The sequence below is a fragment of the Myotis lucifugus genome, unplaced genomic scaffold (genome assembly GCF_000147115.1).
Source record: "Myotis lucifugus unplaced genomic scaffold, Myoluc2.0 scaffold_10, whole genome shotgun sequence".
NCBI lineage: Eukaryota > Metazoa > Chordata > Mammalia > Chiroptera > Vespertilionidae > Myotis > Myotis lucifugus.
Window position 1 is genome coordinate 15,969,584 of NW_005871058.1, and position 20,416 is coordinate 15,989,999.

The 20,416-nt window shown below is 34.9% G+C and overlaps 1 protein-coding gene across 1 annotated transcript in view; it reads left to right on the forward strand.

Moving 5' to 3' along the window:
* The window catches only part of PIK3C2G (phosphatidylinositol-4-phosphate 3-kinase catalytic subunit type 2 gamma), a 268,815-nt gene that overhangs the window by 241,492 nt on the left and 6,907 nt on the right, over positions 1–20,416 (forward strand). Inside the window, exons 31-32 of the mRNA XM_014451731.2 lie at positions 5,328–5,422; positions 19,271–19,396. Coding sequence (XP_014307217.1) covers positions 5,328–5,422; positions 19,271–19,396 — 221 coding nt within the window. The remainder of the gene's footprint in view (positions 1–5,327; positions 5,423–19,270; positions 19,397–20,416) is intronic.

A 20,416-nucleotide genomic window follows, 5' to 3' on the forward strand; every position in this document is an offset into this window, starting at 1 on the left:
TAAAAATAAATGGGTAATTCCTTAACATGAGAAACTGAATCTATCTTGTCTAACCAAAGCCTACATCAGGCATGACAGAGAAACAATATAAAAACATTTCCACTACATTATAAAATAAGGTCTATGCCCATGATCTTCATGATAACATCACATTGTGCTCAAAACACTAGCCAGCATGTGGCTCATTCCTTGACCTCCTTCAGGTCTTTGCTCAAATTTGCCTTCTCAATGAGGAGTACCCTAATCATCCCATCTGAAAGGGCACCTTCCTTTTTCTGGTAGTACCTTTTTCATTTTCTTTTCTCATTTATCACATTCAGCATATTATAAGTTTTTTAATAAGTTTTTATTTATAACATTTCTTGCTTTTTTACTGTAAAAATGCCAAGAGAAATTTTGTCTAATCTGTTCCAAAGACCTAGAACAGTACCTTTTTTCATAATAGCCCAATAAATATTTGTGAAATGACTAAATGAAATGGAAAAATAAAGCATAAACTTTAGCAAGGAGAAGAAAAAATTAATAGTTTGCTAGTAATATGATCAAATACCTATAAAAATAAGAATCAACTGAAAATCTATCACAAATTATATATATACATATATATATACATATATATAGATCACACAATAATAGCAGCAAAAAAAAGGAAAAGAAAGGAAGGAAGGAAGGAAGGAAGGAAGGAAGGAAGGAAGGAAGGAAGGAAGGAAGGAAGGAAGAAATGTAACAGAAAATGTGCAAGGCCAAATGAATAAAACTTTAAAAACACCACTGAGTGATTTGAAAGATGCCTTGAATAAAGGGGAAGACGTAGCATGCTTTGGATAGGAAGATTCAACATCATAAAGATGTCAAATATTTCTAATTTAATTTTAAATATAATTTTAAAAATATGTTTAACTAGATAAGCTAATTCTACAGTTCATAAATAAACAAAAGCCAGGAAAACTTGGCAGGAGTAGAGAAAAGAGGTGAGACTAACCCTACCAAATATTAAAAAGACATTACAAAGCATCAACAATTAAAACAGTGTGGTGTCAGTGCATAAATGGAAGAATAAATGGAACATAATAGAATGTTGATAGAGTCAAATACACTCCAGAATTTAATATGTGGCAAAACCAGAAAGGGAAAATTTAATAAATATTTTTGGGTTACCATACTCCCCACATATGCTAAGATGAATGCCAAATGAATGAGAGATTTTAAATGTAAATAATGAAACCATATATGTGACAAAGAAAATATGGAAAAAATCCCTTATATTCCTGGGATGAGCTGTTAAAGCTGTAACTATAAATCCAGAAGCTATAAACATTCTGTGTGATACAAAATTCTATAGTATAATCCATAAAAATACAAATTAAATGCAAAATGGATGAAATATTTGCAATTTATCACAGGCAAGGAATTGATGATCTAACTTATAACCATCTTCTAGAAATTGGTAAGAAAAAGAACAACCAAACAGAAAACTACAAAAAGATAATTCACCTAATAAAAGAAAATTCAAGTGGCTCTTAACCAAATGAAAGGATCCTCAATTTCACTCATAAGAAAAATTAAAATTACTCTGATACCATTTTTAATTCATCAACGTTGGCAAAAATTTAAAAATTTAATTAACAAGCTTGGATACAAACCAGCAGGCACTCTCATACACTGCTGGTGGTAATGCAAATTGGTACAACCTCTATGGAAGCCAATTTGCAACATTTATCAAAATTACAAATGCAAATACCCTTGACCAGAAATTCTCCTGTTGGAAACTTCTCTGATGATACTTGTGCAAAAGTACAAAATGACACTCACGCAAGGTTAGTCACCTCAGCATGGCTTCTAATAACTGGAAACAATCCACCTGCCCATCAATGGGGAACTGGTTAAATAAATTATGGTATTTCCACATAATAGAATAATATGAAACTATATTATTTAAAGTATTTAAGATTTTATTATTGATATGAAAACATTTCCAAGATCTTTGTGTAGAATAGTAAATACGTGGGGAAACTGGGTTGACAGATGTTAAAAATGGGAGGGAGACTATTTATTGTATACTTTTAAAATGCATTTTCTTTTTTTTATTGTCTAAAGTTTTACATATGTCTCCTTTTTCCCCAATTGACACCCTCCCCCCCACCCCAGCCATTCCCACCCCGGGCAAGCCCCCACTGCACCAGTGTCTGTGTCCATTGGTTATGCTAATATGCATGCATACAAGTCCTTTGGTTGCTCTCTAGCCCCCTCCCTCCACCCCCACCATTTGTCTCTGGATCTATTCTTGTTCATCAAATTATGTTGATCATTATATCCCACATATGAGTGAGATCATGTGATATTTATCTTTCTCTGACTGGCTTTTTAGCTCAGCATAATGCTCTCCAGTTTCATCCACTGCATGAAAGAGCATTTTCATTTTTTAATCATGTGGATATATTATCATCTGAAAACAGTAAAATTTTGAAATTCTATTTTTAGCATTAGTGGACACATGATGTATAATGAGCACTGTATTAACTGCTGTAGAGCCAAGCATTCAAGTATTTCAATACAATCATCCACAGGGTCAGTAATATTTTAACAATTCTTGTGTTACCATAAATGGTCAGATCAAGTATGACCAGATTCCCCCCAGACTAACTGGAAGCAAAAAATCAAAATATTCTAGCATATTCTTATTCATATAAAGTTATTCTCAAAAGTTATTCTCTGGATCTTTCATTAAAACTTTTTCTCTTAGTGTATTGCCCTCTTGCCTTCCCCTTTATAGCATGATGTTTAAAAACACAGGCTTTAGAGATCATTTGACTCTGCACCATTTGTTGTCTATACAACCTTGGACCTGATGCCTCAATTTCCTCATATGCAAAATGGAGGTAACCAAACTTCATAGAATTGCTGTGAGGATTTAGTGAGTTCATGTACTTAAAGTTCTTAGCCCGAAGTTTGGCTCACAGTAAGAGTTCTAGAAATACTAAGTATCTCTACTATTACTGTATTGTTCTCTGGGCCTGAATTTTCACTGGATTCTGAACTCTGGCATGCTTTTGATGGACACTCTGGTTACACATCTGGCATGAGAGGTTTAGCCTGCGATATCATCTCCAGTCAGGTCAAGTAACAGTTTACTTAAATAGGTTACCATTTAGACCCTCAATCATAAATTTATGCTAATTTCCACCTTTGAATTAAAACTCCTCAGCGTAAACACATTGAGTTTCTATCTAATAACCTTTTCACTCTTTAATTCAAAAATAATTTTCATTGTACATCAACAAATTATCAGCATTTTAGCATGCTCATACCAAAAGTTCAACACTCTAAATTTTTATTACAAAATTCACCTTATCTACAAAATCAAATTCACTACTACACTCAGATTTATTTTATATTTCTGTAACTAACAAAGCCTCTCAGTCATTGTAATCAAGTTTTTTAAGGGAGAAAGTTTTTGTTATATTTATGTAATTACCATTTCAGTTGTAAGAAACACTCAATGCCAATTTCAATTACTTCAATGTCAATAATTCACATTAATAAAAGTAATTTATATGACCTCCTTACAATATGTAAACGATTCTAATAAGTATGTAAAAGGCTTTGGAAGAGGAAGTATACAGTTGAGGTTTAATTTTCAAATGTTAGAAAGGATTAGAGACTAAAATTGGCTATCAGAAAATTCACTGGGGACCACAATGAGCCCACAACAGAACATTGCCAATTCCTTGTTATTAATAAATTTCTTCTTTCTAAATTCCTTCAGAAAACATACTATCAGAGATTATCAAGGGAAATACTATAAAAACTGTAAATTATGCTTAATCCTTGGGCTATAAACTGGAAATTTTTAATTAAAAAACTAAAGCCTTCATATTAATAATGGAATGTTGTAACTTGAAAGTAAAAATGAGGTTAATTTTGTTATTAAATAAATTTTTGTGACATTATGGGTCAAATACTTATTTATATATCTCCTGGAGATGTAAGAAAAAAAAATGTAAGCCCTGAGGGAAATTGTAATCCACAAAGCAAATTGAGACATGTAAGATAACTACGATATAAATATTAAGTGATAGGCTGACCTAAGGGGGTTCATAAGGAGGCGACCATAGAAACTATTTTGCATTTTAAATAGGTCTTATAGAAAGGCAAATGTTCAGTAGCCAAATGTGGTGGAAGAGACCACTTCAAGAAAAAAGGGGAGTAATCTGAGTAATGACTGGAAGAAAATAGCCGAGATTTTGTAGAACTGAACACAGAGACTACAGTATAGAATAATGATCGTGGGGAATAAAACAGATTCAAGAAGCTACAATACAAGGCTGAGAAATTCATAATTTCCCATATGTAATGGAAAGCTCTGAACAGTACTCTGATCAAAAGAATAGTTTTATAAAAGTTTCCATAGAAAGAGTATACTGGTATTTGGGTACAAATAGAACTGGGGTCTGGAGGAGGAGAAGAGAATGTTCTAGAAGTTCAGCATAAGATACATATGAGTCTGAACTAGATGTTGTGGAACTAAAAAGGAAGAGATGACTGTAAATATATGGTGAAAGACTATTAGTAAGAATAGACATTTATTGAGAGATTATATTATGAAAACTTTTGAGTTTTGTCAGTTAATCATCTTAATCCTCTGAAGTATATAACTGTCATCTTCATTTTACAGAAGTGGGTTAATTTATTCATTAATATAGTCTAAGTATAGTGTTGGGACCCAAACCCCAGACTCACTGACTTCTAATACCAACACTATCAACCTCTATACTTTCTAATTATTAGAGCTCATTGTAGTTAATATTGAGGAGAAAACTGGAGCCAAAAAATGACACAAGTTTCAAGGTATCAATCAAAACAAAACATGACTCAGCAGGTGTGGCTCGGTGGTTGAGCTTCAACCTATGAACCAGGAGGTCATGGTTCAATTCCTGGTCAAGACACATGCCTGGTTTGCGGACTCGAACCCCAGTGTGGGGTGTGCAGGAGGTAGCCAATCAATGATTCTCTCTCATCATTGATGTTTCTCTCTCTTACTCTTTCTTCTTCTCTGAAAACAATAAAAAAATATTTTAAGAAAAATTTAGAAATAAACAAACAAAAAAAACATGGCATATAAGGAGGAAGAGTTGGTTCAGGAAATTAGATACAAATTTCATCTTTAATCTACCCAGTTTCCTGAAAAGCATTATGTTTTCAGCATGACCTGAAGAATGTTTCTTTTGCATATTATCCATTAGTCCTGTTTTAGTCTTTAAATGTTTAATTTATCCTGTGATAAGCCATTTCCATTTTAACCCACTAAAATTCTATTGTTTTATCAGGTGAGATGTTTCCTGACAAGGTGCCTAAGGTGCAGTTAGTCATCACATATGAAGATGTGAAGCTAACTATACTAGTGAAACACATGAAAAACATCGTAAGTTTGTCATATCTAATGAGAAACATGGAAACCTATATTTAAAAATTACTTGCCTCTGTTGAGCAATTAATGTCAATATTAGTGAGAGAAATGGCGCCAGCCACCAAGTTTAAGTGGGGAACAATGGACCAATTACAATGTTCTTCTCAGTCTGTCTGTGATCCTAGAGGATTATAAAATATTTCGCAGGGTAAGTCCTAGAATGAAAATCAGATTGTATTCCAAATGAAGTGTCAGAAAATGCTAGTGAAAAAGCTTTGAGAAAGCAGAACAAGTTGGAGTACTGAGAGCTAAAGGAAAAACAGCTCAGTCCCAAGAACTGACATCTATCCCATCATGTTGAGCTTGCCAGAGAACTGATTCATCTCTTTGGGTAGTGCCAGTACCTTGTCTGGGAAGCCAGGATGTCTTATCTTAGAGCAGTGGTTCTCAACCTGTGGGTCTCGACCCCTTTGGTGGTCGAACGACCCTTTCACAGGGGTCACCTAAGACCATCTTGCATATCAGATATTTACATTACGATTCATAACAGTAGCAACATTACAGTTATGAAGTAGCAACGAAAATAATTTTATGGTTGGGTCACAACATGAGGAACTGTATTTAAAGGGCCAGAAGGTTGAGAACCACTGTAGAGTTTCCTTTCAAATTCCCACTGTACCTTGAGTTTTTACCATCACAACAGTTATCAGATTCTGATGTAATTGCTCACAGATATTTCTTTTTCCTCAAAAGGCAAAAGTAGATACAGAGGCAGAGCAACATCGAACAGAAAGTCAAACTACAGCGGGAAGGCCGGGGAGGGCTTGGGGGGTGGGTAAGAGATCAACCAAAGGACTTGTATGCATGCATATAAGCATAACCAATGGACACAAGACACTGGGGGTGGGTGGGGGGCGGGTATGGGAGGCTAGGGGAAGGTCAAGGAGAGAAAAAAAAAGGAGACATATATAATACTCTTTGTAATACTTTAAGCAATAAAACAATTTTTAAAAAAGTTAATAAATTGTTTGAGGACAGGACCCCCATCTTTGCAACCCCAGAACGTATAACTGTCGTTAGCCTCTAAAGAAAACTAAAAGCTGGTGTCTCTGTTACACCCCACTATCCCTAAGGCTGGGTCAAGTCAGAGGCAAGAGCAGCAATTGGGCCATGTCATTAAGCAAGACAGGGAGCTTTCTATCACACGGGGTAGGTTATTCATGATCGTAGTCTGGGAGCAGTGAACAGAAAAGGGTAACTCTAAGCCTCGCCAGCTTCTCTGGTTTTTCTCTAGTCTCGTCAAAATGGGTGAACCTCCCCAGGAGATTCCACAGGTGTAGAGAAAGTCAGTAGCACTGTTTTGGCTTTCTCCTTTATTAGTATCAATCTCTCGGGATGCACTTGGAAGGATTTAAAGGAGCAAACCCTTCTCAACATGACATGCATCTGGAACATGCTAGAACTTAATAAATATTTTTTCAGAGAACAAATAGTTGGCATAATTTGCACGGGATACATCTGTTACAAACTTAATATTAGCCAGATATCCAAGGATGCTTGTTTGTAAATCTGTGGTTTTTATAATCAGCATTTTTTGTAATAGCTGAACCAACATTATTAAATGTGTTATGTTTTTGTAGAACTTTTAGCCATTGAAATAAGTATTTTCAATTACTTTTGAAATGATAATCATCTTAAATGAGAGTATCAGTTAAGAAATTCTTGGGCTGGGAAATGAAGATTTACCAAAGTATCTGTATAAATTCATACAATGAAATAATAGAGTAATGAGAAATGGTGTTAATTGACTTGACAGAACTCATATATGTATGTGATATATAATTGTTAATTGAAAATAGTCTTATTGGAAATTAAATTTTTATTTCAGTAATGTTGTCATTGCTCAAAACATTTTAGAATATGCCTATTGACACTCCTTTTAGAGCTGGCATAGAAACCACAGCAAACTCGCTGGTGTCACTGAATAGTCATGCCTAATATTTGATCAAAAGCAATATTAGCCAATTTGGTCACCTATTTTATTCACCAGATGAATCCCCAAATTACATTTAACAGTTTTCAAAAATGGATTTTACGCTCAGATGAAGCTGCACTACCAATACGTATATTCAAAACGAATGTGATGCAGGCATGAAGGGAGGAGAGACAGTGAGCAAGAGTGTAAGATTCAGATCAAGTTATGAGAAATGGAAAATGATCAGATGAATACCACAAAAAGTAAAAGCAAACAAACACTTAGGGCCATTTGAACCTATACATTGTCAATGCCCTCTGAAGGACCTTAATAATAAAGCAAGACTTCCTGCAGTCTGAATCCTCAGTGACTGCTGGCTCTGCTCTTCTCCCCAGTCTCTTATCATTGCCCTGGTATTTATTTCTAGACCTCTCTCTTTTCTATCTTCAGCCTTGTGGCTTTAAATACCCCCACATGTCCTTCTCTTCTGTATTTATAACTCCAGCTTGAATATGTCCCTAAAATCCAGAGTTGTATGTACAACGGATTACTCAACAACTGTAATAGAAATTCAATAGACACCACAAACTTAGCATACACCAAATAAAACTTACTATCATTGCCCTTCTAACCTTGCTTCTTTTGCAATCTTTCTTATCTCAGTAAATAGCACCTTCATCCTACTAGTTGCTCAGGTTAAAATCCTTAGAGTCATTTTGACTTCTTTAATAAACAACATCCAATTTGCCAGCAAATCATGTCAGCTCTGCATTCAAAATAAATCCAGAATCCACCACTTTTCATGTCCACTGCTATCACCTTTGGTTCAAGTCACCATCATCTCTCAACCCCATTACTGCTGTAACCTCTTACCAGGTCTCTCTCTGTCTGCCCTTGTTTGTTTATAAATCAAACCCTGTCATTTCTCTCTTCTTATTGTTTTGGGGAAGGAGTCTCATATCACATACCATGAAGGACAAAATACTTATTAATAATGATCTGTGAGGCTACCAATCTGGCCCCTTGACCTCTCCAACCTCATCTAGTATAGACACCTTCAATCACTCCACTTCATCTTCAGTGACTTCCTTGCTCTTCCTTGAATATTGCGAACATGCTTTTGCTCTAGGATAATTGTTCCTCCTACTCAGTTTATCTGGAATGCTCTTCCCTGGGCTCATGACTCAAATTCTCCATGGCTCAGTTTCATGGGTCCTGAATGATCATACTTGACTGTCACCTTTTCAGTGAGTGAGGACTCACTCCCGTAGGTAAAACTGCAAAACCACCCTCTTTGTTGCCACTTCCAAACCTCCTTTCTTACTTTACTTTTTTCCACTGCCCTGTATCACACTGTAATCTCAGGGGCTAACACAGGGCCAAGGACATAGTAGGTGCTCAATGAATACTTGGTTAAAAGAAAGAATGTCAAATTACTTCTGATGTGAACAAGGGCTAAAACCAAGATCTTTCTCACCATCCAAAAATCACCACAAAAGTTCTCATGCCTTGCATTTTTCACAGCTTATTCCTTCTGCTTATCTGAAGACAGAGATAACATTATAATGTTAAAATGACAGAAAAATCTATAACTTCTCAACATAGTTTCTTGGCTCATTTCAAGTTTTAACTAATTCTTATTTATTTTTTGAGCCTTTAGTATTTTCACATGCCAAAGTAATCAGACTAAAGAGTTGTGCTTAATTTTATTTTAATAGTGAAATGAAGTATTAAGCCTGCAGTTTTGTCGCATTTGATATTAAGTTTGATGAAACGAATTATCTTCTATGAAATCTTTGAAGCTTTGCTCTAAGAATTACTTCCCTCCTGCAAGATCACAAGCTGAAACAAGATTGCTGAAATGTTTTTCCTTTCAAAGCAGCAAAATATGATTTGTTCTAGTGAACAGAGGCTGACAAAGTAATGCAGTTATTTAGAAGCTTGGTCAAGGTTTATTAAACTAATATTTTTGTTTATATAACAAAAATATAAAAATCATTTAGATTTGAAATATTTTTAAATCTCTAGTATTTTCCCACATAGCCCATTTTAAAATGCTCTCTTGCATGGACTCACACACCATGTCTGTCTCTGCATTACATTGCTGGCAATGTCTCTCCTATTCTCTCTCCCAGTCTGTGTTAATTCTAGACTGTTTTCTTCTACCTGTTCCAGAAGGCTCTAAAAGTTATCAATAAGGATACTGGACTCTCTTCTGGTATTGAAAATGCTCACACTATTCGAGTTTCTTACTCTGTAACAAAAGAGTAAGTTATTTTAAATGAAGAGCAAGTAATGTCAAGGAAAAAAGATAACACTTCAAATTGGGTTCTGTTAAATCTTTCATAAGACACAAAATGGGAGAAAACAGTTACTATAGGAAATTAACAGGAGAGAGAGAAGGAAAAGTAGAGTGAAACACAACCAGAGAACCTCAGGCTAAACACACACTCATATTAAAAATTTATTACATTTCATTTTTTACTTAGAAAATTTCTTACAATTTTGCTGTCTATGTGTAGCCAGGGGTTAGTTCCACGAGCCATACTTGAAGAAACATTTACCAAATGGCTCTTTACTCCATAAATGGTACCCTCCAGGCAGTGTGGGTTCTGGATTTGGCACCAAGTCAATTGTGGTGCCTGTTGAATTACAACAGCGATACAATTTAGATTTTATGAAAATAAAGCCCCAATGATGGCAATATATGAATTTTGACATATTAAAATAACAATGTTTTGTGTTTCCTTTTAAAACTAACTTGGCTAAATTTTCTATCCCAGTTCTTTTCAATTATTGTTCCAGCCTAGATGCACTTCAATCTAAATAAATATTAATTTATTGCTAAATGGTTATTTTCAAGGGCAATAACAATTATCCCATATATTCTAAGAATTTTTTTAAAAAGTGTTCTTCCAGAGTAAGCCCATTATGATATTTATTTCTCATTTCAAAGAATATGGTTCAAAAAATAAAAAAAGAAAAGAATATGATGCAAAGCAGTGTGGTAGTGAAGCATATTCAGCCCAGATATGCATATCTTGTTGTGTTTTATGTTTTGTTTTTTGTTTTTGTTTTACTAAGGAAACTTTGCCTCTCAAAGATTACCAATTGTTTCTTAAATTGTCCTATAAACATTTGATTATTGATATGAACATGATACTTGATCTTTCACCAAGAGCCAACATCTTTAACTAGTCCTTTCTTCTTGAACTTTTCAAGAAGAAACTCCATGAAACTTCACCATTTATACTAGTATATTCCCTAAAACTCCTTGACAGGAGGCTTCCTTAGCTCTTACAAATTTAAACGGGATAATGTACATAGTGACTAAATAAATGTTGGCTTCACACTTAGCCCTTAAACGTGAAGCTTTTTCTAGTATTCAGGACTTTAACTCTTCAAACTAATTTCCTACAAATTTCATTCCATCTTGAGACTTCAAATATTATATGAATTACTCCTAAATTTTTATCTCTACTTTTCATAATTCTTTGAACTCAATTTACATATTTCCAATTCCCTGGTGACCATTCAGGCTCTCATATCTTGCAATCTTCTCAAACTCAACATTTCTAAATTGTAGTCTGCTACTTTACACTGAAGCCAGCTCTCACTCTGAAATATTACTTATTTCAAAAGTTGTTGCATCATCTTCAACAACCCCTAGTCAAAATTTTTCTATAATTATGTTCTGCACTTGATCTTAGCCAAAAGGCCATTATTTTCTATACTTTGACTTATTTCATCATTATTCCTTTTATTTTCCTGTTACTGTTATTATTGTCAAAATTCTATTCTATATTCTCTATTTCTTTGTCTATGAATTCTTTTTATTGGTTGCTATGATATTCCTTTCCTTATTTTCTACTTTTACTATTTCGTCCTGCATAAGACATCCTAAAACTCTATTTTCATCAACATTTTCATCTAATTTATTAAAAATAAACTTTAAGGCTCTTCTTGAATTTCAGAGTCCTTAGCTTAATATTTAAGGTACTATACAATCTACCTATAACCTACCTTTTATATCCCCCCCTCAAACACATGTTATTCTAGTTGACTATGTCATACTTCTACTTACCTTCCATTTACCTTCTACATTCAACTCAACTTTCAGGTTCAGCTTAAACCTCTCATCCTCTCTGAAGTTCCCGGGTCACTCTTGCTCCTGATGATTCTTTCCTCCCTTTGGCCTCTATCATCACATTTAATGGACATCCATTTGATATTCACTGCCTTATCTCAACTATTGAAACTTTTATCATCTTGGTTCACCCTGTAGTTTCAATTTTTGGGGAGTGGAGTGTCCTATGGGTGTCAATTAAGTCATGTTGGTTGATTATGTTGGTCAAATCTTTTATAGCCTTACAATTTACTGTATTCTAGTTAGTCCTACAGATTATTAAGAGAAAGGTGTTAAGATATTCAACTATAATTGTGAATTTCTATAATATTGTATGGACATTTATGATTATTATGTACTCTTGATTAATTGGCCCTTTTACTGTTATAAAATGAACCTTTCTATTCATGATAGTATTTTTGCTCTTAAATATACTTTGTTGGATATTTATATAAATAATCCAGGTTTTATTTTATTAATTTTAGCGTGGTATACCACTTTCATCCCTTTACTTTTAACCTTTTTTCTCTTTATATTAAAGTAAGTTTCTTATGCATATAAGATAGATAGATAATAGATAGATGATAGATAGATGATAGATAGATAGGTAACTGTACAGTAGGTTGTAGCTAGCAATCTCTGGCACATGGATATATTGAACCTATAATATATATATATATGCCTAAGCGAATGGCTTACCGACCAACCAGTAGCTATGAAGCGCAATGACCATTAGGGGGCAGATTCTCAATGCATAGGCATGGAAACATGGAATAGACTGATGAATCTCAGAGGGAAGAGGGAGGGTGGGAAGAGATTAACCAAAGATCTTATATGCATACTAGAGGCCTGGTGCACACCAGTGGGGTCCCTCGGCCTGGCCTGCAGGGATCAGGCTGAAACCGGCTCTTCAACATCTCCCAAGAGGTCCTGGATTGCGAGAGGGGGAAGGCCAGGCTGAGAGACGCCACCAGTGCACAAATCCGTGCACCAGGCCTCTAGTTATATATAACTTTTTAAAAGTTTTCCCAGGCACTATAGTTAAGTTTTTAATATTCTGGATTTGCAGAGTCAGTTTTCCAGACACAAAAGAAGAACTTGGCATTGCATGTTGTTGTTTTTTCCCTAAGTTTTATCTTCTTTGTGTTTTATTGTTTCAGGTTTTTCAATTGTTTTTAAACTTGTTAGATGCATTTTATCATTCCAGGCCCTCATAACTCAGTCCTGATTATCTGATACTCAGGTTATTGAAACCTGTACACCATATACCTATATCTTTATTTAAATCATGATATCCCTGGTTAGGAGGGAAATATCAAGGCATATATTTGAGGTACATAAAACTCAAATATTTTAATTCTGAATTACTATTTCTGCTTTTTTTACAATCCATTTTATTCCTCTAATATCAAGGATAACATCAAATCTTTTGGTATATCATGTTGTTTGCAATTCCTCAGTAATGACTAACAAAACATAATTTGTCCCTTTTGTTTGTACAATTTTCTCAGCACTTGAGGATAGAAGGTGAGTTAGTAGATTTGAAATCATTTAAAGCAGTTCCATGCAACTGTGAAAAACTTTAATTACCAGCTAACTCATAAACAACTCTTCAGATTGCCTATTGAATAGATTGTAAAAAAAAATAAATGAGGTTTAAAGCCTTACTTCTTACATGCTATTAAGACTACGAAATGGAAACACCAAATTTCACAAAATACTTAATAACAAAGTCTGGAGTTCTAATTAGAATTCTGAATTTTTAGAAGCCATTCAATATGTGTGTATTGAGTCAGAAATGGAATTCTATCTACTATACTGATTTCTGTATAGTTGTTAACTATATCGTTATTTAATATATATATCTATATCAAGATGATTTACATATGTCAAGATGATTGTGAAAATATGTTTGTTAGTTCTTTGAGGGCAGAAACTATTTCAGTTACTTTTCCCTGTCTTCTTGCTGCCCTCCAAAGTGCTAGACACGTGGTATTTTTATTTTTAAATTGATTATTTAAAATTATTAGAAATCACCTAATGAGGACTAGAGTTCTGTTAAAGACTTAAATTGGTGTGAAATGAAGCAGAAGACTACCCCAATTTAATTCATGAGGACTTAAAATTATCCCACTCTATATTAAGTAACACATAGTGAAAGATGAGATTTCTTTAACGAAAGCACACAACAAACCATGTATCACAAAGACTTTTATTTTACAGGTGTACTTTTATTGTACATTGGCATTTTATTTTTTTAAAAACCCTCTTCATGATGGAAAGTCTGAGTTTAGAAATTACAATTTGGCAGGCACACAGAAGAGGAAAATGTTTTTTATTGTGTTGTTTTGTTTCTGGCATATACTTTAGGTTTTTATAGCCTATTATATTTTAATCATCATTAGTTGATTTCTACCAAAGCTTATATTATCCTATGACTGAAAACTTTTAAGTTAAAAAAAATTGATGAAAAACTCTCATAAATTATGCATCAAAAAGATAACTTGCCCTAGCTTGTTTGGCTCAGTGAATAGAGCGCTGGCCTGTGGACTAACGGGTCCCAGGTTCAATTCTGATCAAGGGCATATACCACAGTTGCAGGCCATGGCACTGGACAGGTGCTTGCAGGAGGCAACCAATCAACCAATCGATGTGTTTCTCTCACATCGATGTTTCTCTCTGTCTTTCCCTCTCTCTTCCACTCTCTCTAAAAATCAATGGGGAAAAAAATATCCTCAGGTGAGGATTAAAAAAAAAGATAACATATTAAATGCAATTAAGTTTTGAATTAATCTATAGAAATTTCCAAAGTGTCTTTTATTTTTAAAACAGTATCTTTATCACATTCCTGATAAAATATGATCTAGAAGGCCTTTCTATCTGAATCTGACAGTTTCCTTTAGCATCTTTTTGTAGAGTCAATATAAGGTAGTGGTGAAGAGCATGGAGGTCTTATAGGAAAAACCTTTTCAATAAAATAAAGATAGTAATACTAGCTCAAGCAATATTTAAAGGGAATGTTTTAAATTAAGTATATATTCATTATGTGGTAGCTATTATTATTACTATGCATGAAAAACTATCTTCCTCATACAGTCATATAAAAATACTGAAGGGTTGCTCTCATACCTTACAATGGGAGATGGTTTTATTTGCTTTCTAAATAAAGTTCATATAGGGTTTTGTTTTTATACCAACATGCTACTGTTTACTTTTATTTTCCCTATTTTGATAAATTAACCATGCTTTCAACATGCTTTCATTCACTGAGGGTGAAATTAGGGTAGAGGGTAACCAATGGGGCAAAGTTCAAGAAAAATATGGGGGAGGGAGGCAAGAATTCCTAATCTCATAAGGAAGATAACACACATAGAACTATTCTTAATACATATAAAATGATAAATATTTTAACATAAAATCTAGAACATATATAATTCAAAGTTATTATGAACAATAAAATAAAGTTTACAGGGCCTTACACTCTCTTCTGAGCACAGGAAAAACACTAGCCAGAGTTCTGGGAGAAAGTAGCGGTGTTGCTTGAATTCAGTCCACCATGAGTAAGAAAGTCCTCTGAGTGACACAGCAACTTCTCATTGTTTAGACTGAGGGTCAAACTAAGAACTCTGTATCCCTAAGCCTTATGACTCTTGAAATCAAAGTGCTAAGTCTTTGTGAAGGTCTCAAAAAGCAACAGTAAAACATCCTAGGGTGAGACATTTAGACAAGGGGGGGGGTTATTTAATCATTTTAAAGTAAAATTTAATTTACATAAACATAACAGTAAAGGAAGAAATAAGAAGTATTAATGAGGAGATAGTGATTTTTAAAATGAATTATCTGAGATCTTTAAGGAACAGAATATGGTACCAGTAAAAAGAGAAAAAAAATAATAGTGTTGATAAGACAACTGCTTTGAAAAAAGAGTCTTTTAGAGACTTGAGAAATCAATGCCTGCATTTAAATCTGCTAATGACAGACTAATCCAGTGATGGCGAACCTATGACACGGGTGTCAGAGGTGACACACGAACTCATTTTTTTGGTTGATTTTTCTTTGTTAAATGTCATTAAAATATATAAAATAAGTATCAAAAATATAAATCTTTGTTTTACAATGGTTGCAAATATCAAAAATTTCTATATGTGACATGGCACCAGAGTTAAGTTAGGGTTTTTCAAAATGCTGACACGCCGAGCTCAAAAGGTTCGCCATCACTAGACTAATCCCACTGTTCAGATCTAATGCCCCCATGTCTTTAATTGAAACCTGCACTGTTCTATTATTCTATAAACTTCAGGATATTCAAGAATCTTGTCAAGGACACTAACTTAGAAATAGAAGCCAAAACCTTGAGTTGTTAAATGCTTGGGAAAGGTTCATACACAAAAGATTTTTCTCCTTCTGTAATTGGGAGTTTATTCTTCAAACAGTTGGGAATCCTTGATTGTTTTGAGCAGGAAAGTGACATGATCAAACCAGCTTTACAGGAAGGTTAAATGCAACAGTGATGAACAAAATGAATGAAGGAAAACTAGGGCACCAAAAGTATTTAAAATCCAGTTATAATAAGCTAGGGAGTAAAGGGCTGTGGTGGCAGGTGAACTGGGGCACAAAGGGAAGATACTGATCTTGATACATACTTGGATTTGAAAATCAAAGGGAGGCCCCAGGAAAGAGAAATAGTATCCTTTAATAAAGTTTTAACAAGTTGGAAAAAATCTGCTTTGGAGGGGTGAGGAAGAATAGAAAATAGATTTTGGCTAGAGCTTATATAAGAGTACCAAGAAGACACTCAGGAGGAAACATTCACAGTTCACAATGCTGGGATGCTAAGAATGAATGAGAGATTTCTTTGGGGGGAATCATCTGCATTGGTGGTTCTCAATTGGAGTCAGTTTTGCCCCCCAGATGACAGCACTGACTGTCTGGAGACGTTTTTGGTTATCATAACTGGGAGAATAGTATGACTGGATTCTAGAAAGTGTTTCAGGGTGTCGTTAAAAGACCTGGAATGCTACCTACTAGATGCCAGTAGCAGAACAGCCCCCATCACAGAGACTTAAAAGCATGATCTAGCCCTGGCTGGTGTGCTCAGTGGTTGAGCATCAACCTATGAACGAAGAGGTCACCATTCAATTCCCGGTCGGGGCAAATGCCCGGGTTGTGGGCTCTATCCCCATTAGGGGATGTGCAGGAAGCCGTCAATCAATGATTCTATCTTTCTCTCCCTCTCCCTTCCTCCCTGAAATGAATAAAAATATATTTAAAAATAAAAAGAATTATCTAGCCCCAAATATCAGTAGTGTCAAAGTTGAACACCCTCACACCCTCTCATAAACATCATAGTACATTAGGGATATCTTGTCCAATCAATACATATTGTATATTTATGTTTAATTTATTGAAAACAAAAATTGTATCAAATATTTATTGTCTTACTCTAATTTAGGCACTGTCCTCACATTGCATGGTTTATTTTATTTAATGTTTTAAATGTGAGATAAGTATCATCTTTATCCTCATTTAACAGGTTAGGAAACTGACCCACTAAAAAGTTAAGATACCTGTCAAAAGTCACATAGTTGGCAGGTTGGGGGGCCCAGACTGCAATCAATAAGTCTATTTCCAGAACCATGATTCTAATCACTAAGTTGGAGCATACAGTGATTATAGATATAGTAAAAATCAAGCCCCATTGCACATAAGCTGGTTTGGTTCAGGGGATAGAGAGTTGGCCTGTGGACTGAAGGATCCCAGATTTGATTCTGGTCAAGGGCACATGCTCAGGTTGTGGGCTCGATCCCCAGTGGGCGGTGTGCAGGAGGCAGCCAATCAATGATTCTCTCTCATCATTGATGTTTCTCTCTCTCTCTCTCTCTCTCTCTCTCTCTCTCTCTCTCCCTCTCTCTCTCTCTCCCTCTCCCTCTCCCTCTCCCTCTCCCTCTCCCTCTCCCTCTCCCTTCCTCTCTGAAACCAATAAAAATATTTTTTTTTAAAAATACATAGATCAAAACACTTTACTACATTCATTCTTCTCACACACAAAAAAAAATCAATCCTTTCAATATTAATAGCAACCTCTTCCTATGTCACTGATACATTTCAGAGTGCCTCCTCTGAGAAGGTTTCATGTGGGGAAAGATACCTTGAGCTCCATCTAAAGCACCAGTTTTGACAGTCATCATATTTTGACTTATGGGTCCAGATGTATTTTATATAATTTATGAATAATAAAGGTCCAAACTTTTCCAATAATATAATTTTACCTTGTAAATTAGAACTAAATAAAAGTTAGCCCTGTAATAACATATATCATATTTTCTTACTTCCCAATATGCTTTTTCAAGTGACAAAGAAAGATACAGAATTAAAGCTAATGAGTTTGGAGGTGGCACTGAATGTTCTCATGTGAATGTCTGTGATTCAGAGCAATAAAATGTACTGTTGAATATTATCAGTTTTATATAATTTAGTCAAAATAAGCACTTAATTCCTCAAGGTTGATGTTTAAATCCTCCTTTTTAAATTATATAAATATTTTTTATTTTATTAAACCATACATTCAGAATTTTAGTTCTACTGACTCTCCATTTGGTCAAGATTACAAAGATAGTACCCATTTTTTTGAAACATGGTAGTTTCTAACATTTTGAAATAGTGGACTCACTCTTTAAATGATATATCCTATATAATAAAAGGCTAATATGCAAATCGACCTAACGGCAGAACGACCAGTTGCTATGACATGCACTGAGCACCAGGGGGCAGATGCTCACCACAGGAGCTGCCCCCCAGTGGTCAATGTGCTCCCACAAGGGAAAGAGTGGCTCAGCCAGAAGCCCTGTGCTGGGCTCATGGCTGGCGAGCGCAGCAGCAGTGGTGGGAGCCTCTGGGAGCCTCTCCCACCTCTGACAGGTGGACATCCCCCGTGGACTGCAAGAGGGCACAGGCTGGATTGAGAGACGCCCCCGCCACCCCCCCTCCAAGTGCATGAATTTTGGTCTCTAGTTAAGAAATAAAAATGTTCATAATAACGAAAGAAGAAGGGAGAAATTCTGCAGCCAGTATGAGGGAGGGAGTAGGGTAGGGGGCAGTGGTTAGAAATAATGGGAAGAAAGGATCCAGAGATCCACCCATTTGCCATCATTGCTCAGGCTACAACTTAAGCTACTTTTGGGGCTCCAGACAACACAATTTAAAAAGGATTATCCAATACATTTTAGGAAAGTTTAGAGAATAAAATTATCATAACCATCTTCTAAGTATATTAAAGTTATAGGTCTAATAGATATTTTAATTAAATTCTGCTTTAAAATGTAATATCATAATATACATGTCATGAAATGCTACATCTTATTTTATGTGTTAAACTTGAATTTATTGATTTCCAAGTGGTATACAGTATCCTGAGGCACTTAGCTATTGTCTCAGCCTGGGGCTTATATTCATTTCTTGACCATTTATGTCAAAATGCAAATTTAGTTTTTACTGCAAAAAATGAATTATATTTAGTGGGCTTTTAAATATAGTTCTCTGACACAACACTTAATTTAAGATGGGCAATTTTTCTCTTTTAAACTGCACCTGGAATTATTTCTGAACAATAATATATTTCTTTTTTATTGTTTCCTTATTTTCTGATAAACAGAGTGATGGTAATAAATCTTGACCCTGCCTTTGGTCTAGATATTTAGTAGCTATGTGTTTGTTTTCTTTGATAGCAACATGCATTAATATTTATGACCATTTTCCTTTGCAGCATCTCCCAGATGGCTCCGCGCCCAGCGCACATGTTGAATTTTATCTTTTACCATATCCCAGTGAAGTCCGTAGGAGGAAAACAAAATCTGTTCCAAAATGTACCGACCCCACTTACAATGAAATTGTAAGTATGATTCATCTCTTGTTCTGTCATTTTGTATATTTCTTACCATTTTTCAGCCTAACAACCAAATATGGAAAACTTGCAGTAATTGGCAGCATTATTACATGAACAGTAGACATTTCCCCAAAAATAGCCACTGTGTGCTGATCACTGTTCTAGAGCTTATGGGAACTGTCAAATACTGATACTGCTTTCAAAGTGCTCATGCACCAATTTTCAAACTGTGGCTAGACTCCAGTAAGAGCCTAAGACTATGTAATATTTATTTCACATACTCATATTATCCCTCACTCCATCTTATTGTCTCTAACATTACTTTCCTTTTACCTGGTTTTCCTTACCTAATGGTCTTATCATAGTCTAACCTATATATAAAAACACATTTCAAAAAATCACATTTAAAAAAAAAACAAAAAATATGTAAGTGCAAAATACAAATTAAATTACAATTAATTTATACTAGATATAACTATTTCATCTGTATTATACAATTTGAACATCCAAAGCCCTACTTCTATCTAAGGCAAATCCTACATTTATTCTCTTGATTCCATCTTTCCCATTTCTTTGTACCTTGTTCAGTTGATTATTTGCTCTTCTTAAGGCTGTCTCATCCATTAAATCCTTGCTCAGAAATCTTTAGAAAACAAAACAAACTCAACTCAATGTTTCTAAAGCATCCCATTTTCCTTTCCTCCATGTCATCTCCAAACTTTTACAGAATTAACTCACATTGCCTGCACTCACTTCATCACCTCCTTTTTGCCCTTTAATCCTTTGCAATTCGGATTCTGACTTTAATTGATGCTGCTTAATCCACTGAGCCCTCAGGCTCTCTTCTCCTGAAGTTACACAGCAACCCTGTTGGCTATGGCCCCCTTCCTGCCACCTCCCTTTTGTTTCTTGAGTTTAACCTTTTCTTAATTCCCTTCTATCTTCTCTAACCACTCTCTCATTTTTCTTCATTTACATTCTTCCTCTTAAAATAGTGTTGTTTGTTGGAGTTCTATCATCTGTCTA